Source organism: Syngnathus leptorhynchus, chromosome 2 (genome assembly GCF_054491065.1).
Source record: "Syngnathus leptorhynchus isolate UIUO chromosome 2, UIUO_Slep, whole genome shotgun sequence".
Lineage (NCBI taxonomy): Eukaryota > Metazoa > Chordata > Actinopteri > Syngnathiformes > Syngnathidae > Syngnathus > Syngnathus leptorhynchus.
In genome coordinates, this window is record NC_141196.1 from 7,109,749 (window position 1) to 7,133,503 (window position 23,755).

At 41.4% G+C, this 23,755-nt stretch overlaps 2 protein-coding genes and 1 long non-coding RNA gene across 4 annotated transcripts; 2 read left to right on the forward strand and 1 right to left on the reverse strand.

The window, feature by feature from the left end:
* The first annotated feature begins 241 nt into the window (after positions 1–241).
* On the forward strand, positions 242–4,402 carry rbmx (RNA binding motif protein X-linked). The gene is made up of 9 exons (XM_085901275.1): positions 242–564; positions 650–775; positions 1,128–1,234; positions 1,320–1,476; positions 1,564–1,704; positions 2,194–2,302; positions 2,539–2,661; positions 2,990–3,099; positions 3,765–4,402. Exons 2-9 carry the CDS (start codon positions 667–669, stop codon positions 4,070–4,072), a joined length of 1,164 nt encoding a protein of 387 aa, XP_085757401.1. The 5' UTR covers positions 242–564; positions 650–666; the 3' UTR covers positions 4,073–4,402.
* Positions 4,403–7,198: 2,796 nt separating this feature from the next.
* LOC147060500 (uncharacterized) lies at positions 7,199–8,081 on the reverse strand. Its single transcript, XR_015068454.1, has 2 exons — positions 7,721–8,081; positions 7,199–7,621 (listed from the first exon to the last, which is right to left on the reverse strand). It is a non-coding gene; the product is annotated as an uncharacterized LOC147060500 (long non-coding RNA).
* On the forward strand, positions 7,274–23,173 carry arhgef6 (Rac/Cdc42 guanine nucleotide exchange factor (GEF) 6). Of its 2 annotated transcripts, XM_085933371.1 has the most exons (22): positions 7,274–7,629; positions 8,667–8,750; positions 10,846–10,930; positions 13,055–13,176; positions 13,293–13,503; positions 13,604–13,656; positions 14,133–14,227; positions 14,383–14,478; positions 14,960–15,082; positions 16,810–16,948; positions 17,029–17,088; positions 17,478–17,624; positions 18,287–18,373; positions 18,988–19,069; positions 19,199–19,314; positions 19,618–19,797; positions 20,523–20,543; positions 21,411–21,507; positions 21,658–21,744; positions 21,818–21,917; positions 22,135–22,189; positions 22,554–23,173. In XM_085933371.1, the coding sequence occupies exons 1-22, from the start codon at positions 7,465–7,467 to the stop codon at positions 22,686–22,688; spliced, it is 2,340 nt and encodes a 779-aa protein (XP_085789497.1). In that variant the 5' UTR covers positions 7,274–7,464; the 3' UTR covers positions 22,689–23,173. The 2 variants fall into 2 exon arrangements, with proteins under 2 accessions (XP_085789497.1, XP_085789501.1); XM_085933375.1 differs by lacking the exon at positions 20,523–20,543 and having other exon boundaries at positions 7,275–7,629.
* The last annotated feature ends 582 nt before the right edge of the window (positions 23,174–23,755 follow it).

Sequence of the window (23,755 nt, forward strand, 5' to 3'; positions counted from 1 at the left end):
ATAGTGGATTGTACCTTACGATATATGTATGCCATTTAAAAAAAAACTTGATTATAATAGTCATCTGAACAATGAGACTGTTCCTTTTTAGGTCTTTATTATTTCTAAATCTAATAAAATTGGGTTTTTTTGTGTTTATTTCAAGTTCTCAGTTAGCTCAAATCAGAAACACTAATACATATTTAAAGTGATAGGCATAGCACATTATCTTCTGACTGTTGGAGTTATGTTGAGGTCTAGTCCGGTAGGTGACAGTAATGCGCACAAACCCGCCAATCAAATAGAAAAAAAAGCGACGAAGAAGAGATGGTGGCTCTTTGATCACGCTTATTCATGAGCGCTCCTTTTTTCTATTGTGGTACCATTCCACGCTTTGTACAATATTAAAATACAGCGGAATCTTAGAGAGGTGTTCTGGCTTCATTTTGAAACTGCAGTGGCCGACGGAAAGTCGTGTGTTTGTTGTTCACGCCACTAATCGATTGCCCGCAGCATTTCGCGCGTCGAGTAACAAACGCGCTTAAGCTGGGGACACTCGCCATTTTGCTTAACAACCCAAGCAAGGTAAGTTACGCGACATAACTCAATACTTTCACAATACGACGGCGGCTCTTTGTTTGACTTTCTTTTTCCCTTTTTGTTTTGAGAGGTTGATTTTTGTGCAACATGGCGGAAGCAGACCGACCTGGCAAGCTGTTTATTGGGGGCCTGAATACCGAGACTACAGAGAAGGCCTTGGAGCAGTACTTCGGAAAATATGGCAGGATTGTTCAAGGTGTGAAGTTATAGCATCTCTTCTCGAGAGTCACAATTTTCCATTTGTTATATTAGGGTATACCTCATTTATACGGCGTGAAGTATTGTAAGAGCTCCCCACATGCGACACGGCGGTTACGTTTAGCTTAGCTAGTCGAGTTTTTAAGATATGAAACTTTGGCCATATGGCACGACCCTATCTGACGGTCACTATACGTTGCTGACATAGATGAAAGAACAATGCTGTAAACCAAGTATTTTAGAAGAGATTAGACAAGAAGTAATCACTAATCAGTTGATCAAATAATTGATCAAGTTACCTGTCGACCTACAATAGAATTGTGCTTACTTCATTTTTATCGTATTTCCAGTTCTTCTGATGAAAGACCGTGAAACAAACAAATCAAGGGGTTTTGCCTTTGTAACTTACGATAATCCAGCCGACGCAAAGGATGCCGCACGTGAAATGAACGGAAAGGTATGTGTTGCTTAAAAAAAAGAAAAAGGTAATGACCTACTGACAAATAAAAAAACAACGTGGCTTTCCTTTTTGTCTATTACAGTCTCTTGATGGTAAGGCCATCAAAGTGGAGCAGGCTACCAAACCTAATTATGACTCTGGGGGCAGACGAGGACCCCCACCCATGTACACTAACAGTCGCGGCCCACCCAGGGGCCTTCGTGGATCCAGAGGAGGTGGGATAAGAGGCCCATCCAGAGGTAAATCTGAAGTTTAATTTGTGAGTTTGTGAGTGAAATTTGATTCATGTATGTCTTGTCTTTTTGTGTTTTGTGTCGTGCTTGCAGACTACTATGATGATGACAATGAAGAACCCTTCTATAAGGGGATGTCCTCGAGAGGCCCCCCTCCCATGAAAAGAGGACCCCCTATGCGTAATGGAGGCCCCCCGCCTAAGAGATCTGCCCCATCTGGTCCAATGAACAGACGTAAGTTTTGCTCTGTCTTTCAAACAAAGTAGTTTTCAAGGACTGTAAGTCATGATTTTTTTATTTTTTTTTTTAGATTGTTTTGATTTTCTTGTCAATCATATTTTTTCCTTTTTTAATTCCTGACCCTCTTAAAAAAACAGGGCATGGTTTCCTGGTTTGTCCACAACATGTCAGAAAATGAGCAAAAAATTTGTTTTCCAAAGCAAATGATCATAAATCAAAGTCAAAGTCTGCTTTATTGTCAAATTATTCACATGCCAAGACACACAAAGATGTCCTATTTTCATTAAACGTCAAGAAAATAAGTCTGCTTTCATGGAAGATGACAGAAATGAGAGAATATTTACTGGTTTACAAGTTGAAATTCCAACAATTTTGACAGTTCAACCAAAATTTCTAGTATAAGATTCAAAATATTGATCAACAATTAATTGTTGCACCCATGAAATTGTATTGTGAAGATCATGTCATAACCTTGCTTTTCAGCCCCAATGTCAAGGGACAGGGACCCCTATGGCCCACCCCATCGCAGAGACTCTATGTCCAGAAGAGATGACTATCCATCACCCAGAGATGACCATTATTCAAAAGACGGGTAGGCCACTTTAACAGCCCCCCCCCCCCCCCCCCCACACACACGCACACATACACACACACACACACACACACACACACACTTTCTTTTTTTTTTTTAAACTGCCTACTCTTAATCTTTTCAAACAAATACTGGTCATAAATGTATTTGAAACCCCATTTGACCTCTTATGTAGAAAATATAAATGGTTCAAAATGCTTTTGAGTAGAAGTTTTAATTTGATTTGTTTTTGGCAGATACTCCAGTCGAGATTATAATTCAAGAGATTCTCGGGACTATGGACCTCCTCCCAGAGATTATTCGTACCGCGATTACCCCAGTTCCCGGGATGACTATGGCTCAATGTCAAGGGGTTACAAGTAAGTCTTTCTATAATGTACTGAAAGGCAAATTGATTCATCTGTTATTGATATTTTTCCAGCACAATGCAGCAGTCACTGACGCCACAGATGACACACACGAGCAAAAAAAAAAAGAGACTAAGTAGTTTAAGGGAGGGTTGGAATTCTTCTGTAAATTGGCTAATTAGAAGACACAATGTCAAAAACCAGAGACTCCATTAGGCTTTAAATGTTGACACACAATAGTAAAATCAACCAACAGGTTCAGCACAAAGTTTGGGTTCATTGCAAAAGGTAATTGCTGACAACCATGTGATCATAGAGTGACTCTTTGTACCTTTCGCAGTGATCGTGATGGCTATGGTGGAGGGCGGGATTCCAGGAGCTACATGGACCGTTCAAGTGGTGGTGGCGGCGGCGGCGGAGGCTCGTACCGAGACTCGTTTGATGGTTACGGTAAGATATTTCCACACAGGTCTAGGACGAACCAACAGTGGCATGAAGAGGAGCCGCATAGCTAACCAAGCCTCATTTCCAAAAAAGGGAGCAACCCAAAGGAAACCACAATCAAAATGTTCATATACTTTGCTGCTGCCAACAAACGATAGTTTTTCAGTTATGAGTTGATCAAGCATTGACGTCTGGCGTTCCAATTCTACTGCCACTGCAGTCCTCAAAAGATAAATGTGCCTCACATTTCTTTTGATAATGCCAGAGTTGTCTACCATAAGGAGCCAAAAACTGTCCTTGGAAAGCGCAAAACAGAATCTTGCCCATCTCTCCCTCATGGAGTTTCCTTCACAAATAACCATCAGGACTACTCAGAAAACCTGGAGCTCTAGAAAGGAGAAATGGCCTCAGAAATCAATGGCATGTTGAAACAAATAACTCAAGTACTCCATGTGGCTGGATCTCAACTGCCCCCAAATGTCTGCGACAAACATGTTCAGTTTAGATCTACCATCAACACCAACAGATGGTACACGTACATACGACCATCGGTTCAATTAGCGCATCACCGAATTCCGTGTACTGGCAAAGAAAGAGAACCAAACCTGCAAGAACAACCGAAAAAAATGTCAAATGTATCTTGCCAATTACCTGACCCGTTGACCCTGCAGGTAACTCTCGCAGCGCCCCACCTTCACGGGGCCCCCCACCGTCCTTCGGTGGGGGCAGCGGAAGCGGTCGTTACGATGACTATGGCGGCAGCTCCCGGGATGGCTATGGCGGGCGTGACAGTTACAGCAGTCGGAGTGAGCCCTACCCATCTCCCCGTGGCGAGCGCATGGGTAGGCAGGAGAGGGGCCCTCCCCCTGGCGAGAGAGGATACCCTCCTCGTGATTCGTACGGCTCAAGCCGTGGAGGGCCACGCGGGGGCCGTGGAGGCAGTCGACCCGACAGAGGCATGGTTCGCAACAGATACTAGAATGGACATGGAAATCTCTCTGAAGCAGACATTGCTCCTGTTGCAGCATTGAAATCGTTGTGGGAGAAGTTTGACGCAAAAAAAAAAAAATCCCAACCATGTCTAATTCTGTGGATTGAGTTTTAGCTTTAAATTGTGTCTTCACTTTCCCAATTTTTCCGTATGTGTTCCAATTTTTTTATATATACATAAATCTCTCTTACTCGTGTATTGGTACAGCGACCGAGTTTTTTTTTTTTATTATTATTAAATCGTTCAGTGCTGCTGGAACCTGCAATGCCCTATACATTTGGCTTTCCTATTCTAATAAAAGCACCAGTTGTACCCTGACCATTGAGCATCAATACTCCAACAAGATCAAAAGCCTGGACATGAATCTGCATCTCGTAGAAAAAGTTCTCTGGTCAAGTTTAGTTGGTGAGTCTCTGCTCTGGAACTTGACTCAAAAGACAAATTGGTCACTGTTGTGTTAAAAGGGCTAGGCGAATGTCACTGTCAAAATGTTCCAATGTAGTTCCCTTGGAAATGGATCCATCATCCTAGAGTCATTCGCTGGCACGCTCCAACAAAACCAAAGGCAAGAGCAACCAAATGCAAGCTTCTATCCAACAAGAACCCCATAGGCAACTGCTGGTAAGCAAAGCAAACCTCTTCTGTTTCACATCTGTCAATGCCTTTCATTATTCCTGTATTGCAGTCGTCACTCAATTCAAGACCGTAGTGCTTCAAAGGACTACACAAAAGAACGGATGCCCACTAGAACGTGCCTATTAATTGTCGCAAAATTTGTCAAAACTGCCAACGAGCTCCAAGGCAAGCTAAGACCTTTTGTCTCTTGCCTGCAACATTTTTTGTTCTTTTTTTTTTTTTTTTTGCCAGCTGCACCTTGCAAATGGAGATCCTTTGACACCCAAGTACTTGTCTAATCAAAGTACTTGTCGAAAGTAAACAAAGTTGAGAAATACTTTCAATACTCGAGACAAAAGTGTTTCCAAGGCTTTCTTTGTCAATGTATATAAAATGAGAATAAAATGAACATCCATTGTCAGAAACCTTTTCCTCAAACAAAGGAGACCTCTGGAAGAGCACCACCATTGAAACCACCCAACTGGAAACAAATCTTTCAAGTGGAAGGCAGTGGAGCCCAGGACTTTTAAACACCATGTTTTATGTTTCATGAATACATCATGAAGAGACGGGCAGAGATTAATTTTTTCATCTTGTTGCAGGATGAACACTCTCCAAGGCAAACTAACCTAGATGCACACCACAACTGTATCCACGGCTACTCGGACCAGTAGGCCAATGACGTACATGTTCCAGTTAGTGCAGGTACTGAGACTAATCCATTTCTTTGGGTAGTCCATATTTGTGAATGTGCATATTGATGTTTTGAATTCTTTTCATTTTAGTGTCTGCCACTGGCCTGAGACAACTGCTCCAAAGATTTATGGAAAATGAGAAGAGGCTGAGTACTGACTCCAAATACTTATGTACTTTTGAATAAATGGCAAAGGAATAGCTCTGCTGAGTGTGTTGTTATCAAATTAGGAACCAAAATAAACTCCAATGTTTTGAATAAACCACTTGATTATTGACTTGAACTTTAATGACAGTATGAACACATTCCCTTTCAAAATGCTACCTCTGATTATCCAGCATACCCCAACAGAAGATGGTTAAAACCTGGAGACGATGAGAAACAAGTGGAGGTCAAAAACAGTCATGCATTCTATTTCTAGTTTGAATCACGCTTGTTCTTAGTGATTTTAGTCGACTGAGTCAACAATTTTAGTCCAAGACAATTTTATATGTCCGGGTTTAGTCAACAAAAACTGTCAAGACATGTAAGTCTCATTTTAGTGTGAACAATGTGCAAAAACAGCTGTTTTTGTGTAAATCGTGACATTTAAAGTGAAAACTTGTTTTGTCATCCGATAGTTTCAAACCCAAAGTCCTTACAGATGAGCTACTGGCCCTAAACAATATATACAGATTTGGTCTGTAGGCCTTGAGTCTGGTTGGAATATTTTGTGTATTTTTGCAAAATATGCTGATACATCAAGCTTCGCTTCCTAGTCTGACAACTTGCGAAAACACTGCAGCAAACACCAGCAGTATAGTGGTGCCTTGACTTACGAATGACTCCCAACTGGTGTTTCAGCCACAATTTGCGATCTCGTATCTCTTTAAATAATTCGCCTTTGCGTGAAAATTATTTTTATGCAGTTCTGTGCCAAAGTGCTGTTGTTAACGGTGTTTGTTGTCCTGGAATTTAGTGACCGGATGCTAATTGTTGTGGTGGCAGCTAGCCTTCTGGCATCAGTCTTTAACACGCATGACCTGGTGCATGCATTTTTGTATGAGTCAAGTCGTTGAACATGCAAGAGGTGTGACAGACTGGTGTAACAAACATGATTTAAGATAGTGAGTTTTCCTTTTCGCCGTGGACCAGTTGATCAGCCAGCTCATCCACAAAAATATTCAGTTACATTTGCTTAGTCGAGCACAGAAGAAGAGGCAAGAGTTGTTGCCCGGACGTACTAAGCAGATGCTCACAGATGCTGTCTTGAGCATCTGACAGTTCCTGGCTGAGAAAAACATGACCTTAAGGTGGTCATCAAGGAGACCTGTTTTGAAGACCTGGGCAAGATGATAGCCATGATGATGGAACTGTGGGGATCCTGGAAAAAGACTTTTTGAGTATTAACATGAAAGTGTGGCAGGGAAAGGATTTCTTTGAAGTCTTAAAGAACCTTTTATTGATGACCCAACACAGAAAGCTAAACAAATCAGGCATTTGGGTTTTATTGCAATTGTAGTCTGCTACAATAATCTCAATACAGAAGAGCACACAAAAAGAGTCTGCTTCCACCACCAATCTAGTACAATCCAATGCCATTGGAAACATTAAACAAAAATATTACAGATTAAAGAGAAATATTTACTGCACTTTTATTAGCAGGTTGCTAACTCAAAAAGGACAATCTCTGACTTGTGACAAGGCCTTGGTCCAACATCCATTAATTACACTAAAAACAGAAATCTGTATATCTTTATCATTTATTTACTAAAATACATAACTTATTAATTCCCGTTTTTTTTTTTTTTGTGGGGGGGGGGGGGGGGGGGGGGGCAGTTAAAACAAGCACTACTGTACTTGCAGTGCACTTCGGCTGGTCTATTGTTGAGGTGTCTGCTTACCAGCAGGGGTGATCATCACTTTTGGCATGTAGTAACACAGCCGGCCCCCACCCCCACCTCTCTGACGCCTCTTGCCGAACTTCAAGCAGAAGTGCGGGGTTACGAGGTGCACCACACGCTAATAAGGAACCAGACCACCGGAGGTGGAGGACGACCGTCGCCAAGAATAATGCACGTCTGACGGCGCCATGAACCCCGAGGAGCAGACCGTAACGTGGTTGATATCGCTGGGAGTGCTCGACTCCCCCAAGAAGAACATTGCTGACCCGGAGGAATTCTTAAAAGCCTCGCTGAAGGATGGCCTCGTACTTTGCAAGCTGGTCGAGAGGCTTGTACCCGGTTTCACTGCCAAGGTATAGAAGAGAGAGAGAGGGGGGATAAATTGACATAATGTGATCCGATCGTAGACGAGAAGGGAGGGGTTTTATATGAACACAGACTTACATGCCGCCCATTTTAAAACTTGCAACGAACTTTTTGCTTTTAATGACGTCGCTTATGAGTCGAAGCTAATGTGCAACATCTGCTACAATATTGCCAAGAAATACTTTGATGATGTTCCGCATTGTCGACGCCACTTTTGTGCACCAGTGTGAACAGAAGCCGGAAGAACCGTCTTTTTTTTAACTAAATATAGTGAAACAACATCGAATGTATAGTTACTGTGTTTAATTAACGGCAATGTGGGTTTAATTTGAACGTAAAAGGCCAATAGATGGCAAAGTTGATAGTTAGCAGACAAGCTTCGTCACTTCCTCCTCGAAGGTTCTTCCCGGTTGCAACTTCGACCTCTTGAGTGGTAAAGTTGGCGACAAACTGAAATATGGTGTCAAACAGGAAGTGCGTAACAATAATACCGAAACATCGCTCTTTTTAAAAAAAAAAATGTTTTTTTTTTTTAAAGTTGTTTTCAACGTGCAATAAGTCAACCCACAGAAAAGTGTTGTGTGGCTTTGCAGGATCAATAAAGCCTCATGCGTCGCTGATAAATATTATTAACAGTAGTAAAATAATCCATGGACAATGACGTTTTGTTCCACTGATTATTTGACATCTATCAGCTTTGGCATTATTTGTGGTATAATTGACTCCAATTCGCTGAATCTCAGTTTTCGATCAGCAAGCAAACTTTACCATATAGTTTATTTTGAAAGTCGTGCAAGTAAGCGGATGTTTACATCTCAGCGTTAGCTTGATGCTGATGTCATCAATGGCAATGTTTCGACGAAGAGGACGCGGATTGACTCCATATTTCATAAACTCTCATTCCTACGATCACTTCTAACTTGACTTTAATGGCATTAGCTTCGAGTCACTTCTGTCAAAAAGTATTGCGTACCCCTCGCGTTCAAACGTGCTGATATTTTCTACCCCGTCTGTTTGTACTCAGTACTGCCCGGATCCGAGAACCGAAGCCGACTGCATAGGCAACATTCGAGAGTTTCTCAGAGGATGCTCATCGTTGAAAGTGGAGGTAAGTTTGCGACGAAACGTGTACACCGTGTCGGCATCGACTTATTAGCCTTCTAAGCCTGGTGCATGTTTCCCATGAGTGGACTTATTAGACCCGCTTGCTTGTGTTGTGATCCGCTCAGCCTGCTTGGACAGTATCGGGTTTCTCAGCACGTCCGTCCATGTGGAGCAAGCTACATAAACAGACGTGCTGTCTGTCAGGAAGTAACAAAGTACAAATATTTCGGACTGTGTTTTATTAGATTTTTCAGGTATCAGTACTTTATTTTGGGTACTATTTTTTTTACCTACTTTTTACTTTTACCCTCATTAGGCAAGCACCAATACCACTTTTTTTTAAATTTAGAGCAGAATACTGTGCTTTCTCTTGCGCGATATACTGTCGTTAACTTCCATAATGTATCGCAGTTGTGATAAAAAAATTATTTTAGTCAATTGTTTCAAGAAATGTCTGTCTTAGTTGGAAAATACAAACAAGGTGTATTGTTCAGTTACCAGTTGCTAATTTTAGTTCACAGTCTAAAAACTGTCAGCTTCATCTAAAATAAACATATATGAGAAAGATATACGTTTTATATTCATTAGCTAATTTAGGTTTTTTAAATGTATGCTGTGGGAAATTATTCTATTTCAGTTGTGTGTTCAGTAGTTGTGGTCTGACAAGGAAACACTTCAGTTGAGTTCATAAATCGCTTTAGATTAAAAGCAAAAAAACGAGCAATGGGATGGAAGTTGTAATGCAATGAAATGTCCTGGTCTTGCTTTGAAGAATGCTTCCATTATCATAGAGGGAATGTGTTGCAGATGTTGGGAGTGTCTTCTCCCCCGCTGTGTGCCACACTGGACACGTCCTCTACAATTTTAAAGATAATCATGCTCTGGTCTTGAATCACATCATCTGTTTTGTGCCAGCCTTACTCACTTTACAGTGGCGTGGTGAAACGCCCGATGCCCAGCTGGCTTGTTGTGTGTGGGAAGTGCCCCTCAGCCCATAATTAGACCTTGTGAAGCCAGCAGCAGCTCATGGCCAACCAGCTTGAGGCCCTCAAGCCAGCCCTGCCCATCTTTTGGTCACTGACGTGATCACTTCGTTTTTATTTTCTCTCTCGCCGCCACCGCAGCAAATAGTGCCCGTTTATCCATTGCCTGCACAAAGAGGCGAGTCATACTGTTTTCACTTCTGCACTAAAACGCCGAAAGAGGAAGCAGCGTGAACTGCTCAAGGCCTCTTGCTCCATTCCTTAGCTGAATGGGACTTATTAGCGTGTATGACTCTGTGGTCATGGTAGGACTTGAATTCTTGTAATGTCCGATACATTTGGACACTTGCCGTTTCACATTTGCGCATCATATGATACCCTGCGGATACGTTTGACAACGTTTTGGACGGCCTGCCGTGTTGTGCCGCCTGACTTGTATGAAGGTATCACAAACGCACACAGTGACTGGTACTCTTAAGAGGGAACCCATAACGTCAGTGTACAATTTAGATTCTGTTCTCGCTGAACTGTTTCACCCATCCGCGCCTGCTAGGTGCCAACCAGGCACTATTAGAGAGTTACCAAGGATTAAGCGAAGGCTCAGAGGGGATGGAGCCTTTTCCATTGCCGTTTCCCCCTCTTACAGATGCATTGAGTATTTTTATCATGACCTGAAGAATATTTGTATTAGAATTCAAGATTATGCTTTCCTGTTTGTGTGCATAAGGATTTTTTCTGTGCAGGTTGTGATGATGAAGATGGGATGACTTTCAAACATAACAGGATTGAAGCGGTGCCACTCAAACGCTATATTTAAGATGTTTTATTTAAAATGTGAAACCCTAAGCTCGGCGGGGAATGAGATAGCTGCCTGAAACGCGGCACTGCGTGTGTGCGTGTGCAGTGAATCGTAATGGTGTCTGGCTGTTTTATAGACCGCTAATTCACAGAATATGGGTCACGCTTCATGTGCCACTGGTTATGCGCGTACGGCCGAGACTCGTTCAAATCCTGTGCGTGTTCAACTGTGCATCCAATTATTGGAATACGACACCCTGTTTGTAATTGTGACACACATATTTGATTTGTGTCTTGTTTATGTTGTCTTGTATCCAGGGCTTTGAGCCGGAGTGCCTTTACAGCGGGGAGAATTTCGGCAAAGTCCTGACCACATTGCTGGCCGTCAACTTTGCCACGCAAGGTAAGAGCTTCCTGCGTTGTCCTTCCGTGACCTTCCAGCATCCCGCTGCTTCGCAAACAAGGCCGCAGTGAATTTACACCATCGATTGCCTCAACAGTTTTTCCACAATTAATCAATTATTCATGTGGGCTGTATAATTGTGACAAAAACAAAATGGCACAAAGGTTACAGTGACTACTTGCAAGGTGCTTCTACTTTTTAATGAACTGTCCTTCCTCAAGAAAGAATGTCATTTGTGAATAACGGGACTCACTTTTCAATGACCTTGACTGATATCCCACGTCAGGCGTGTGAGCCACTACTTGGTGATATAACCATTATGTCAAAATCAATCCCAAAAATTGTTTTCATAGCACACTTTGAAAATATTCGACAATGGTCCATTTGTTAAGCACCTTTCTGTTTGGGTACCCTCTTGGCATAGTCACCTGCTTATTAGTTAATATAGTTATTGTTTAGGACCAGAAATGCACTGCAATGAACATGAAACCTACCATATTTTTAGGACTATAGTTAGTTCGGCAGTAAAAGTCCCACCGATTCAAAAATGCTTTAAGAAGAAAGAAACATATAAATCATTTCAGAGTATAGGTGTCATTTTGGGGAGAAATGTAGTTGACAAAACAGGCATAGCTACTCTTAATATGTTTGTGAACATGATAACAGTTAAGACTGCCACTTCAATTCATTTCAAATTCTATCAAGTCAACAGGACTGGCACGCACGCACGCACGCACGCACGCACGCACGCACGCACACACACACACACGCTGTTTAGCATTCATCGACTTCGTTGACCGAATTGGCGGCTTTGGTGACACTGTACTGTGTTGTGTAGCTTACGCAGCCATCATCGCACGCTCCACAGGGAAACACTCGTCAGTGCAAGGTTTCAAATTGTACTGCGGCAAACTGTGCCACTTGGCGGGTTAAGAGGCAACAACACAATCTGTGTTGCTCAATTTGTGTCATGCAACATTTGATCAAGCTGATTGGCTTTCCTGGCAGAGGCCAGCTGGTGTGTGTTTGTGTCCTGCTGGGTGCCATATTTGCCTGCTGTGTTTGATACAAGAGTAATATCCTGCTTTGTTCAAATGAGGGCTTGGTGTTACACACAATCAGTAATGTCAAATTTAATAGCGCCTTGTAACCGAGACAGAGAGAGGTACACACATTTCCATTCTACTTTAATGGTGCAACTAGAAATATTTGCTGTGCTTCGGGGCTAATTGCTCCATGAGGTAGAACTGGTCTCAGCTCAATTTCTTTCCTCAGCCTCAATGTTATTTTGTCAGCGCTTTCTTGTCAGAGAAAATCTGCTTCCCATGCACGTTACTGAGTGCTGCTGCACACTCATACCGGAGCTAAAAAAAAAACAAAAAAAACATTCGTTCAAAGACGTACTGTCTGTTTTTTCCTTGATCGGGACACAGTGATGGAGATGCGTTGCAGTATCTGGAGCTTGGCTGGCAGGCTACAGACGTGCTTCAAAGCTACCCATTGTCCACTTTTGATAGAACTTCAACTTGGAAAGAAACAACCGAAATGCTAGGAGGATACATAAGATACATTTGAATCATTCGTCTTGTAGATTCCGCTACTTTGGTGTTTTGATTTTTTTGTCACTGATTTCTTTTTTTATATGTATACCAAATATGTGTTGCAAACTTGAGTCACGAGATATGTTGGTTGATCCAACAAAAGAAGCCTCTGTCTTTTCTCGTGGGATCATTCTTTTTTAGCCAATACTGACTCGGAATGCCTGCACCGTTTCTTTAGGGAAATAGCTTTCAGTTGGCTTACCAGCAAACGTTGGGACAATTCATAGTCTTCACTTAACCTAACATGAATATTTTGGGAATATGACAGTCAAGTCTGAGTACCTGGATAAAACCCACACAAGCACAGGGAGAAGATGCAAATTCCACACAGGATGACTGGAGCAGGGATTCTCACCCTGAATTCTGTCTCGCTGTAAAGTGTTCACACATCTTGGACATTAGTTCATCTCATTAGACGAAAAGTCAGACGTCGTGTCAAGACAGTTTGATCCTCACCTCATCCCTAGAGTTTGAATAAGACAAGCAAGCAAAATAACTAGGGCTGCATAATGTGTGTCCACAGACAGTGCTGCAGAGAGGTCATGTCCGCAGCCAGGCACCCAATCACTTAGTCCGACGGCTTCCTCGCACACAATCTCCTCTGCCAAGTCCAAAGGCTCTCTGCGGCGACAATCCAAATCTGCGGTATGTTCTGCATCCTTGTTCTGGTAAATTTCTGGATATTTGAATTTCTGTTATCATTTCTGGATGAACCGAATAGGTAAGTGACTTTCTCCTATATGAAAACACTCACTTGACAGGAGATGTCCGAAAATGGCAGCGGCAGCAACGGGCAGCTGATAGTGAAGGCCCGCTTCAACTTCAAGCAGAACAACGAAGACGAGCTGTCGTTCGGCAAAGGCGACGTCATCGTCGTGACGCGGCAGGAGGAAGGCGGCTGGTGGGAAGGCAACCTCAATGGAAAGACGGGATGGTTTCCAAGCAACTACGTGCGTGAGGTCAAGGCCTGTGGTGAGTTGGAGTGACTCAAGTTTTTATTCTTGGGGGGCGGGTGTGATGACAATAATTGGGAATGGTTGTATTTAGATCATTGTCAATATCTCTCCTGTAGAAAAACCCGTGTCTCCTAAAGGAGCTCAGCTGACCAAAAGCTACTACAGTGTGGTGAGTTTACAGCAAAGATACATTAGATCTAGATACTTTTTTTTTTTTTTAAATAGGTAGATTAAACTCAAATTCACATTGTTTGCAATTTATTTTCACAAACTGACAAGATTAGTCTTCACCATTCCTTCATAGTTTAGCCCCCGAGCTAAAACATGAACAACATACAACACAGTCACGGTACCCAAAAATGCACTCAGCTCGTACTGGCTCGTATCTATTCTATCTTGTTGTGGGTCCACAACAATGCCCTTTTCATTAAATATTTTAGCATAATTAATCCCAGCAAAAGTCTTTGACCTGGCTGCCCTTAAATTGCACCCATTACTCTGCAAACTTCAGTAAAATTACATTCAATTCAATGAAGCATATGATGAATTGAAAATATTCCTATAAAATATCAACAATAAAGTATATTTAGGACTAACAAGTTAGTCATGAATGCCGGGCCACCGTGGCTGTTTTGCTTTTTTCAGGTGGTGCAGGACATCTTGGAGCACGAGCGAGAGTTTGTCAAAGAGCTGCAAACGCTGCTGAGTTGTTACCTGCGACCGTTACAAGGCAGCGACAAGTAAGCAAGATGTCAGAGGCTTGTTCTCACCAGTTTAGAGACTACTTTTCAAATATCAATTTAGCCAATGAACCTAGTGTTGCCCGCTTTTATAAAGTCTAGTGGAATATTTGGATGCCCCTTAAGTTACTTTACTGTTGATTGACTGTCTGCAGGCTGAGTAGTGTAGACAGCACCACCCTGTGTGGAAACCTGGAGGAGATCCTCACCTTCCAGCAGGGCCTGGTTGTCTCTTTGGAGGAATGTATAAAGTAAGTCACCGTTTATTGATACAGTTCATTTTTAATGGCACACTTGCTCCATTTTTGCTCCTCTTGTTTATTTATTTATATTTATTCGTCGCTCTTGTTTATTCATTGTATGTATGTGCCCTCTTGGTTTACTTTTTGTGTTGTTTTTTTGGGATGTTTTATTATATGTCTTGTCACCGTGGGATAGTGGGTAACGCAATTTCGATCTCTTTGTGTGTCCTGGCATGTAAAGAAATTGATAATAAAGCTGACTTTAACTTTGATGACCTCATTATCACTCTTTACATTCATTTATGGCAAAATTCAAACAAACAAACACTTCTAATGCAAGTTAGTTTTTTTAAGCAGTTTCTTATTATTGCCAGAGCTAATCTTTATAGGGAAATAAAACATGGATGTCGCCTTCGGTTTTCAACTGTTTGTTCTTTTTATTGCTCTCCCTTGTCACACCACTCACCTGACCTTGACATTGTCATTGCAGAGTTCCAGAAGGCCAACAGCGGCTGGCTGGATGCTTCTTGAATGTGATGTGTCAGATCAAGTCTCTTTACCTGGCCTACTGCTCCAGCCACCCTTCAGCCGTCTGCATCCTCACAGATCACAGGTCAGTGACCAATGTATTTTTCTACACTGTACATATGCATTTTACATGCATTTACATACATAAACATTTATTTACAGTACCTATCTTGGAAAAAATATTGGAAAATGTAACTTTTTTTCAAACAATCTGTGGAAGTTCTGATCGAGTACATGGTGCGAGTTAACTTCTAGCAATCTAAAAAAAAAACGTTTATATAAAGCACAATACTGTATAGCTTTTTTTTTTCCAAAACAAGCTCCCAGGTTTTATTGGTGTTTTATGGAAGGCTGAAATACGTAGATTCTCATTGGCATTTCCAATCATTCCAATGGGGAACGATTATTTCTGATCTCAGTATATCTCACTGACCTGCATGGTAGGGACAAAATATTTGAAACTCCTCACTATCATGCGATTAAGTTCTTCACTGGAGCAAACTATCGCTAACTGAAGGCTTAATTGTTGATCTTAAATGTACTTTAGCTCATTAGATATGAACGGTTGCAGTGTGACTTTCGGTCACTAGGTGTCGTAATTTTATTGTTATGTCTGTGATAGATGATTTCATTTCCAGAGGTAATAAAAGATGCCATTTTGAGGAAGTTAAATCAAAGTTAAATTGTCTCAACACCAATATTTACCTATAAATAATTGAGAAGGGCCCAAAACTAACAACCTGTCTGATATCGAAATAATGTAAAATAAATGAATAACTTAAACTAAACAAGCAAAACAAATTGGAAGATTAAAATATTGCATGTCGGTATTAGAAAAGTATAAAATCTAATCTTTGATGTAAGTCATATTTGTGCGATTTGTAAGAAAATGTCGAGTATGCCATGTTCGTATTTTAACGTGATGTTATGGCTTTTGAAAGCATAAAAGAGTGAGTCACTTGTTGTTTTGCGCCACTGTCGTCAGCAACACCACATACATTTTTGGAGTGTCATTAAGGGATACATAAATACATTTGAGATCGAAATTTGAATTTTCCACTTTATGCCACGTGTGGTATTGGGGAGTGTTATCTTGGTTATGCTGTTTAGCCACATCAGAGGGTAGGAAGTTGTTCCATCGGCTCAAGTAACCATAAAATGTACATAAGTCACAATGTTTTTCCATGAAAACATTTTCAATGAAGGCCTTCATGTTACTCAGGTGTTTGTCAAACATTTTCATTCCCGCAATTTATGCACATTTTCCTTAGAAAGCGGAACCTTGAGTTTCTGGAAATGCTTTAATTGTTGACATATTGTGAGCTTTGTTTCACAATTTAAAAGTGTTCACAGATGGCTTCATAAGTGCTCGCTGACTTTCTTCGGGGAAAATATACAAATGGAAAAAAATGACAGCACACTTAAAACCCACTTTTCACACACTGATTCATATCACAATCACACCGTTTTGGAGAGCCATGCCACTGCCAAGCACTGTTACCATGAAAACCAGGTCACACCAAAGACATACAGAGAAGCTACACACAGCTACTCAGTGTTGCCAACTTGGCAACGCCGTAGCTCTATTTAGTTGCTTTTCTGACCCCTTTGACAACTATTTTTACAATTTCACAAATATGATGATGTTACTGGAGCCTGGATCAACACTCCACATCCAGACTGCAAACAAATATCCACCACTAGCTAACAAAGCTAGCTGACTAACTTTCAGCAGTTACTGTCCTTTTGTGGCAAAAATATCAGGCTATGAAATAATGAAATGACATGAAGGCTTGTGGGTTCCCCCTCTAGCGAGGACCTTGACAAGTTTATGGAGAGCCAAGGCGCCAGCGCTCCGGGCATTCTGACGCTGACCACCAGCCTCAGCAAGCCCTTCATGAGACTGGACAAGTACCCAACCCTGCTGCAGGAGCTCGAGAGACACGTGGAGGTAAAGATATCATCGACATAATTATGTCTTCCTGCACAAATATCGACCTCACGTGTACTTGATCTATGTCCTCACCACAGGAAGCCCACCCAGACTTCTCTGACATTGTAAAGGCCACAGCGGCGTTCAGGTGTTTAGTGGTGAGTGTGTGAGAGCCGATTTTATTTTCTGCATTTGGCCACCCGACGAGGCTCAAAAGTCACTTCTTGATTTCTCCATGGCAAATCCATTGCACAGGAAAGCATTTAGCAATTATTTGAAATTAGATATGGGCTCCAGATTGTGCTACCAACTTCAACTGATTTCAAGTTACAATTAATTTATTTCTAAGTGCTTTAAAATAGGGAGTTACGTTTCAGTTGCTGTTAAAAAGACTTGTTTTTTGTTTTGAAAAAAATAAATAAAAAAACATTCAGACAATGTTTTTCTTTAAAAATTAAGTACATTTCTGTGACCACCAAATTTTTCATAATACTGTGGGTATTATTTATTTATCTATTTTTACTTATCAATGAATTTTTCTATTTAGACGCAGTGCCAGGACCTACGGAAGCGCAAAAACCTAGAACTGCAAATCTTATCGGAACAGGTGCGCGGCTGGGATGGAGACAGCATGAAAAGTCTGGGTCATGTGCTCTACACGTCCCAAGTCCACATGAGGACCGGCTCCAGTGAGGTGAGCGAGTGGTTGAATCCCGTGCAGAGCTGTAAACGATCACAGTTTGCTTCAACATCAAGTGCGAATGCCTCCAAAGAGAATCCTGTGGGTGTCTTCACTAAACAGAAGCCCATGAAAGAGCGACATCGCCTTTCTTGTGGGCTTTCTTTGTCAGGGTCTGGTTTGATGAGGGGCTTGGAAGATAGCACAAAATTCACGTTTCAGTGTTTACCATTGCACTAGTCATAATGTTGACGTCCTCCATCACCCTCAACGTATTTCACTTAACTTTCACATGCAAACCCAGCTAGCCTTAGCTTTTGTGTTAAAGTTTCATGAATGCACAGTGAGGCCCTTTTTATGCTTTGATACATACCTGACCTAATGTGACAGGAAACCCTGACTAAAATTAAATTATTTGCCTCCTCCAACATACTTGTCTTAAATGTGTTTAAAGTACTCCTTAGTAGTACCGTTTTCTGTCGCTATAAGGAAATGGAAGATTGTCACTTTTAAGTAAAGAAAAAAGGTTTCTGTAAAACCGACACAACACAAAAGAGATTCAAAAAATACTAAAATGCCAAAATAAGTACACATAATTAAAATATAAAATGCAGTTACAGTAATTGGTATGCTTTGTGCCTATGTAAATGTTCATTTAATGTTTGTGTCTCTTTCAGGACAAAGATGAGCGCTACCTGATGCTTTTCCCCAACGTGCTAGTGATGCTCTCTACCAGCTCTCGTATGAGTGGCTTCATTTATCAGGTAAATTCTGCTCACACAAAAGTCATCCGCAAAGTTTTGTTTCTGGCGTGCGTGTTATTTCACTTGTTCAGTGGTGCCTTGGCAGTGAACTTCCCCTATTCGCTTCACAACAAGCAGTACTTGCAGATAGTGGAAACTTCTTCAAGTTTAGGTTTAATGCCAAACCAGACATCAAACAAAAGTGAGTTACACCATTGTGTATTTCAAATGATAATGGACTCATATGTTGAGGCACCACCGTATTTTCAAAACAAGAATTGACTGTTGAATATCAGGCGCTAAAAAACAGAATTAGCTGATGAAAGGCTGACTTTTCCAGATCAAAAGTCTAAAGCCAGCAAAGGTTCAATGCAGGCAAGTGGATTAGTGGTAGAAAGTGAAACTGAGTATCGATAGCACTCCAATACTACAACACCAGATACCAGCATGTGTTATACTGAAATTTGCGTCTGGCTATTAGCTGCAAATGCTCATGATCTTATTCAGAGCTAAAAATCCACAAAATTCAAAACCCAGCGCTTCATTGGTCATGTCAGGTCATTTTCTAGGTAGTCCCTTTTCTCACTGGAAACGAGAGGACAAATCATGATTTCATGTCTAATATCTTTCCTCAGGGACGACTGCCACTGCCGGGCACCACTGTAACGAGACACATGGAGGATGCAGACAATGCACACTTTGCCTTTGACATCACAGGTTTGAATGTTGTGAAGCGCTGGAGCTGCACTTCTACAAAAGAGACACGTATTCCCAGAAGTGGATGTGGTCTCGTTCGACTCTTTGTGCTAAAAAAAAAAAAAAGCGTGTGTTTTGTGCGTTCTGCAGGAAGCATGATGGAGCGTGTGACGGTGTTTTGTAGTAGTGCCCAGGAGCTGCAAGAGTGGCTGGAGCACCTGCAGCCGTTTAGTAAAGGAGGCAGTCCTGCAGGCACCATCCTGAAGGTTTGAACTTGAGAAACCGTCAGGCCACCATTTAGATGAACTCATTATCACTATTACCACTTCCTGCATTCTTTTCACCGCAAACTATTTCAAAACTGATATTCATCATATTCTGAACTTGGAACAATGTAAATCACTCTGAGTCCTGTCTGTGAGAAATGCAATGTAAATAAAATAGTATTACTTAAAGGTTAGCACATGCATTCAACTTAGCACCACGTAGCACGAAATGGATCCTACACAAAACCGAAGCACAGTGCATAAATTCTTCATGTACCTTCGCATTTGTTTCGCCCCTCACAGACAGTGGAGGGCAAGCCACTCAGCATGGTGGGTGGCCCCACTCACTTGTCCCACCTTGGCAGCTTCAGCGCCGTCAGCCGTGGGCCCCTGGAACCACCAAAGATGAGCAAGCCCTGGTCACTCAGCTGCCTGCGCCCGGCACCTCCCCTCAAGCCCTCGGCCGCATTGGGTTATAAAGAGGTAGGAGGTTGCAGACTTTGGTGCTCACCGGCCGCGTATAAATTAAAAAATCCGACTCATGGGCCAGGCAAATACAAAAACAAAAAAATAGTTGAAATATGTATTTAAAATTTATAAAGATATTTATTTTAATAGTAAGATAATATGTCTATTTTAATGAATTGATGATATAAATGATACATTTAATAAATAATGCAACAAATTAAATTGTTTATTTAAGTAACAAAGTCTTTGCTTTCTTGTTTTAACTCATTTAACCCTTTTTTATTCATCAAATAATTAGCTGTTTATAAATAATATAATTATATCCCAAAGTAAAAATGTCACATTTTTTTTCTTAATTTGCACCTAATTTACTGGCCTTTGAGCGTATAGATTTCTTTTCTGATAAATTAAAAAAAAAAAAGTACTAGCAAAAAACTTTTGCAGCATTCACATGAAAAGAATTTCTCTCGCATGTCCTACTTCTCTATTTGCATGACCTCCGTCCGTGATGCAAAACGCTGCCAAGCAAACTGAATCAGTTTGAATCCACAGATGGCATGCTTGAGTCTTATAATGCATTGCCCTTCTCTCCATCTCTTCACCTCCATATACAATCGAGCAAAGAAAGTGGAGGGTGTTTCTGTGGTGTGCAAATGTTTGACACTATTATCTCTGCATCACACCTTTCTCCCGTCATATTTTCACTCACTTCTTTTCTCTTTCCCCACCGTCTTCTGTAGAGGATGTCTTATATCATGAAGGTAAGGTTAGAGTCCTGTGTGTATGTGATTTTGGGCAACGGGGGTGGTGTGTGTAAGCAAGTTTGTGCACCCAGTTGCTGAAGTGGCATAACTCCTCCTTCCTCAATGTGGTTTCCTGTGAAAGCCTGCATGTGTGCTGTGCTCTTTATTTTCTGCACTAAATGGCCTTGAAGCAGGCCTAGACAAAAATGATGGTAGCCTGAGGAAAGATGGTAGAAACCATAGAGACATGTTCAATCAAAATGCGTCTCCTCAATAGCATCACAGGTGCCTTAAAACTTGTAAGCATTCAGTCAAACCTTTTAAAGGGTGACAAGTAGTCACACAAAACATAGTCCAGAAACGAGAGCAGTAGTAATTTTTTTTGGGGGGGTGAGGTTGGAACAGATTATTGCCGTTTCAATTCATTCGGTGCGGAAACCAGATAAGAGTGTTTTGAGTTGTCAGCGGCGTCACGCAACTAACTTAATCGTTGAGTCAGCAAACTTTCTACAAACAAAACAGTCAAAATGTTTACTCTTGCTTCCTTCCCATTGCTTTGCCAACATGTCCTCCATTGTAAAGCTTTTGTTTTTGTTTTTTCCCCTGCCCTGACGCCTATGAAATGCCTTTGATGATGACACATTGTAGTAAAATTAATTCCACATTTCCTCAAACGCGTTTTAGCCGTAGGGCGCAGGAAAAGGTTTTACCAGGGTGCCTTTACCTGCCCGCTTTGGTCACTGCTGACACCATGCACTTGCTGCCTTTTCATCCTTTCTTAAACCTCTGAGAGATTGTGCAGTACTGATTTGATTTGCAGTCTTGGCTGCTTTTTTGAGGCGTGTAACGAGAGACCCACCGACTGCCTTCCGCTTGCTCCCGCAGGACTCCAGCAAGAGCCCACGGCCCATGAAGAAGTTCTTGCCTGGAAACAGAAAGAAGGAAAGGAAGCCTTCAGATGACGAGGTTCACATGAGAAGAAGTAGGACTCAAGAAAATGACTAAATTTGATATTTTCATGTTTGATGTTGTTGAAGTGGAACACAACCTGTTCCGACAAGTTCATGTCACTTTCCATGTTAGAAACAAACAAACATTCTGGAAGCGGAGATAATGGGTGAACTGTGTCTAGGCACGGTGGCTCTGGAGGAGGACGCTCAGATCCTGAGGGTGATCGAGGCCTACTGCACAGGGGCCAGCCTCCACTCCACCAGCACACGTTCGTATTCATCTTTTATCGCCACACTTTTACCTTCTGGTGCATCAACGTGTCTGTGTGTGTGTTTGTTTAGCTGTGCGTAAGGACTGCGCGCCTCAGGTGCTCCTTCCCGAGGAAGAGAAGATCATTGTAGAGGAGATGAAGAGCAACGGGCAGACGGTCATTGAGGAAAAGTAAGCGGATATTTGCATCCCAGCTTCATCTAGCATTTACAAAGAAACAGCTTTCAGTATAATTCACTGCAATTCTTCCTCACTGCAAAGTCCAACCACAAATAATATAATAATATAATAATACAGATTTATTTAAGAGTGCATTTTTCGCTGATTGTGCAGATATACTCAAAACCCGAGGCTGTAATTTTTTTCTTTGATTTTTTTTTTCTTCCAGGAGTCTGGTTGATGCAATGTATGCTTTAAAGGATGAGGTCCATGAACTGAAAAAGGTATTTGTCGCTTTAATTGCTTTAACAATATGTTTGATTGTGGTTAGTGGTGGTAGCTGCACTTTTTCTCAATCCATCTTAATTTCAACAAATTTTCCCCAATGGGAAAAATGCAAAATACATTCATGGGATCTAACATGGGATTATAATAATTGTACGGTGCCGCTTTTAAATCGAAGTGATTTAGCTGTTTATGAAAAAAAAAATTTAACGGGAAAGCAATCTTTTGAGACAGACAGTATCACAATACTCGCAGGTATATATTCTTTATCCTTTGTGAAACATGAGTGGTATCACTAAAGCCTGACAGATTAATCATCCCGACAATTTAATGCCATCTGTTATCTCTTGCGTGATGTGGCAGGAGAACAAATGGATAAAGCAATTTCTGGAGGAGGAGCAGAAGTCTCGCAAAGAGCTGGAGAGGGTGGTGAGGAAGCTGGCCAAGCAGAAGAACGACTGCACGTGGGACGACGGGGGCGGCGGGGGCGCCCACTGAAGACAGAACAAGCTATGTATGTATGTATGTATGTGTGTGTGTGTGTGTGTGTGTGTGTGTGTGTGTGTGTGGTTGTCCTATACGCGTGCGTGTCAAAGAATGTCTTCGAAGAGTTGCCCACAAAGCCACAGAAGCTGTTAACAGTACATGTTTTCCAATCTTTCTTGAGCCAAGGCACATATATCGGAAATCTCACGGTACATCGTTCAACAAAAATGCCCCCCCACCCCATCTAAATGAAACTCTTCGATTCCTTCAACACCAAGATGGTGGCAGAGCACTGCATATGTCTTAATGAAACTCGACTCCCTTGAAAAAAATGCCCCCCACCCAAAAAAACAAAATTACGTGATGCATTGCATGTCTGCAACCACACACACGCATGCACGCACTCGCATTTTCACGGCCATGGCCTATTTCACCGGACGCTACTGTGAACTTTTTTCAACCAGAAAGTGGAACAAAAAAAAAAAAAAGAACAAAAACCAAGCTCACGGCAGCCTCTGCTTATTTTTTTTAATTATTTTTTTTTTTAATGCTCAAGTCTGAACAGGAAGCTATCGGGTCCGCCGTTGTGTGCTTGTTACCATTTCAACAGTTTCTCCCCCTTTGCCAGCATTTGTTTGTTGTGCAGCCAGGATGTTGATATATTAAGCTCTGTACTGTACATACAGAGTTTTAAGTCATATCAAAGTTCTCCCATCAATGTTACATGTGACTCTTATTAAAAAGCTGAATGTTTGATTTCAAACATTCGTGCAGCTTTTTATTACAGGTCATCTGTAGCATTGTAAATATATTAAAATATTAAATAAGATAATCACATTTATTATCTCATGCTTAACAAGCAGATGTGCATGAAAAAAATGCTCATTTGTAAAATATATTTTCATCCATGCATTAGTTGTTGTTTGGGTTTTTTAATATTTTATTTATTTATTTGTGGCGTCACTCTCTGATGAGAAGAAGCAAAAATTAAATTTAATGGCTGAAAGTGTTTTGAATCCAAATTGTAAGTCTTCTTTGTTGATTTGTTAGCCCAGTCCTAAAAGTGCCTCCAGATGAGG

Coding starts and splice junctions, on each gene's coding strand:
- rbmx (XM_085901275.1), top strand. CDS start 667: ATGGCGGAAGCAGACCGACCTGGCAAGCTGTTTATTGGGGGCCTGAAT. Junction 1,477..1,563: donor GATAAGAGGCCCATCCAGAG/GTAAATCTGAAG, acceptor TCGTGCTTGCAG/ACTACTATGATGATGACAAT. Junction 2,303..2,538: donor GACCATTATTCAAAAGACGG/GTAGGCCACTTT, acceptor TGTTTTTGGCAG/ATACTCCAGTCGAGATTATA.
- arhgef6 (XM_085933371.1), top strand. CDS start 7,465: ATGAACCCCGAGGAGCAGACCGTAACGTGGTTGATATCGCTGGGAGTG. Junction 10,931..13,054: donor CGTCAACTTTGCCACGCAAG/GTAAGAGCTTCC, acceptor GTGTGTCCACAG/ACAGTGCTGCAGAGAGGTCA. Junction 19,315..19,617: donor CTGCAGGCACCATCCTGAAG/GTTTGAACTTGA, acceptor CGCCCCTCACAG/ACAGTGGAGGGCAAGCCACT.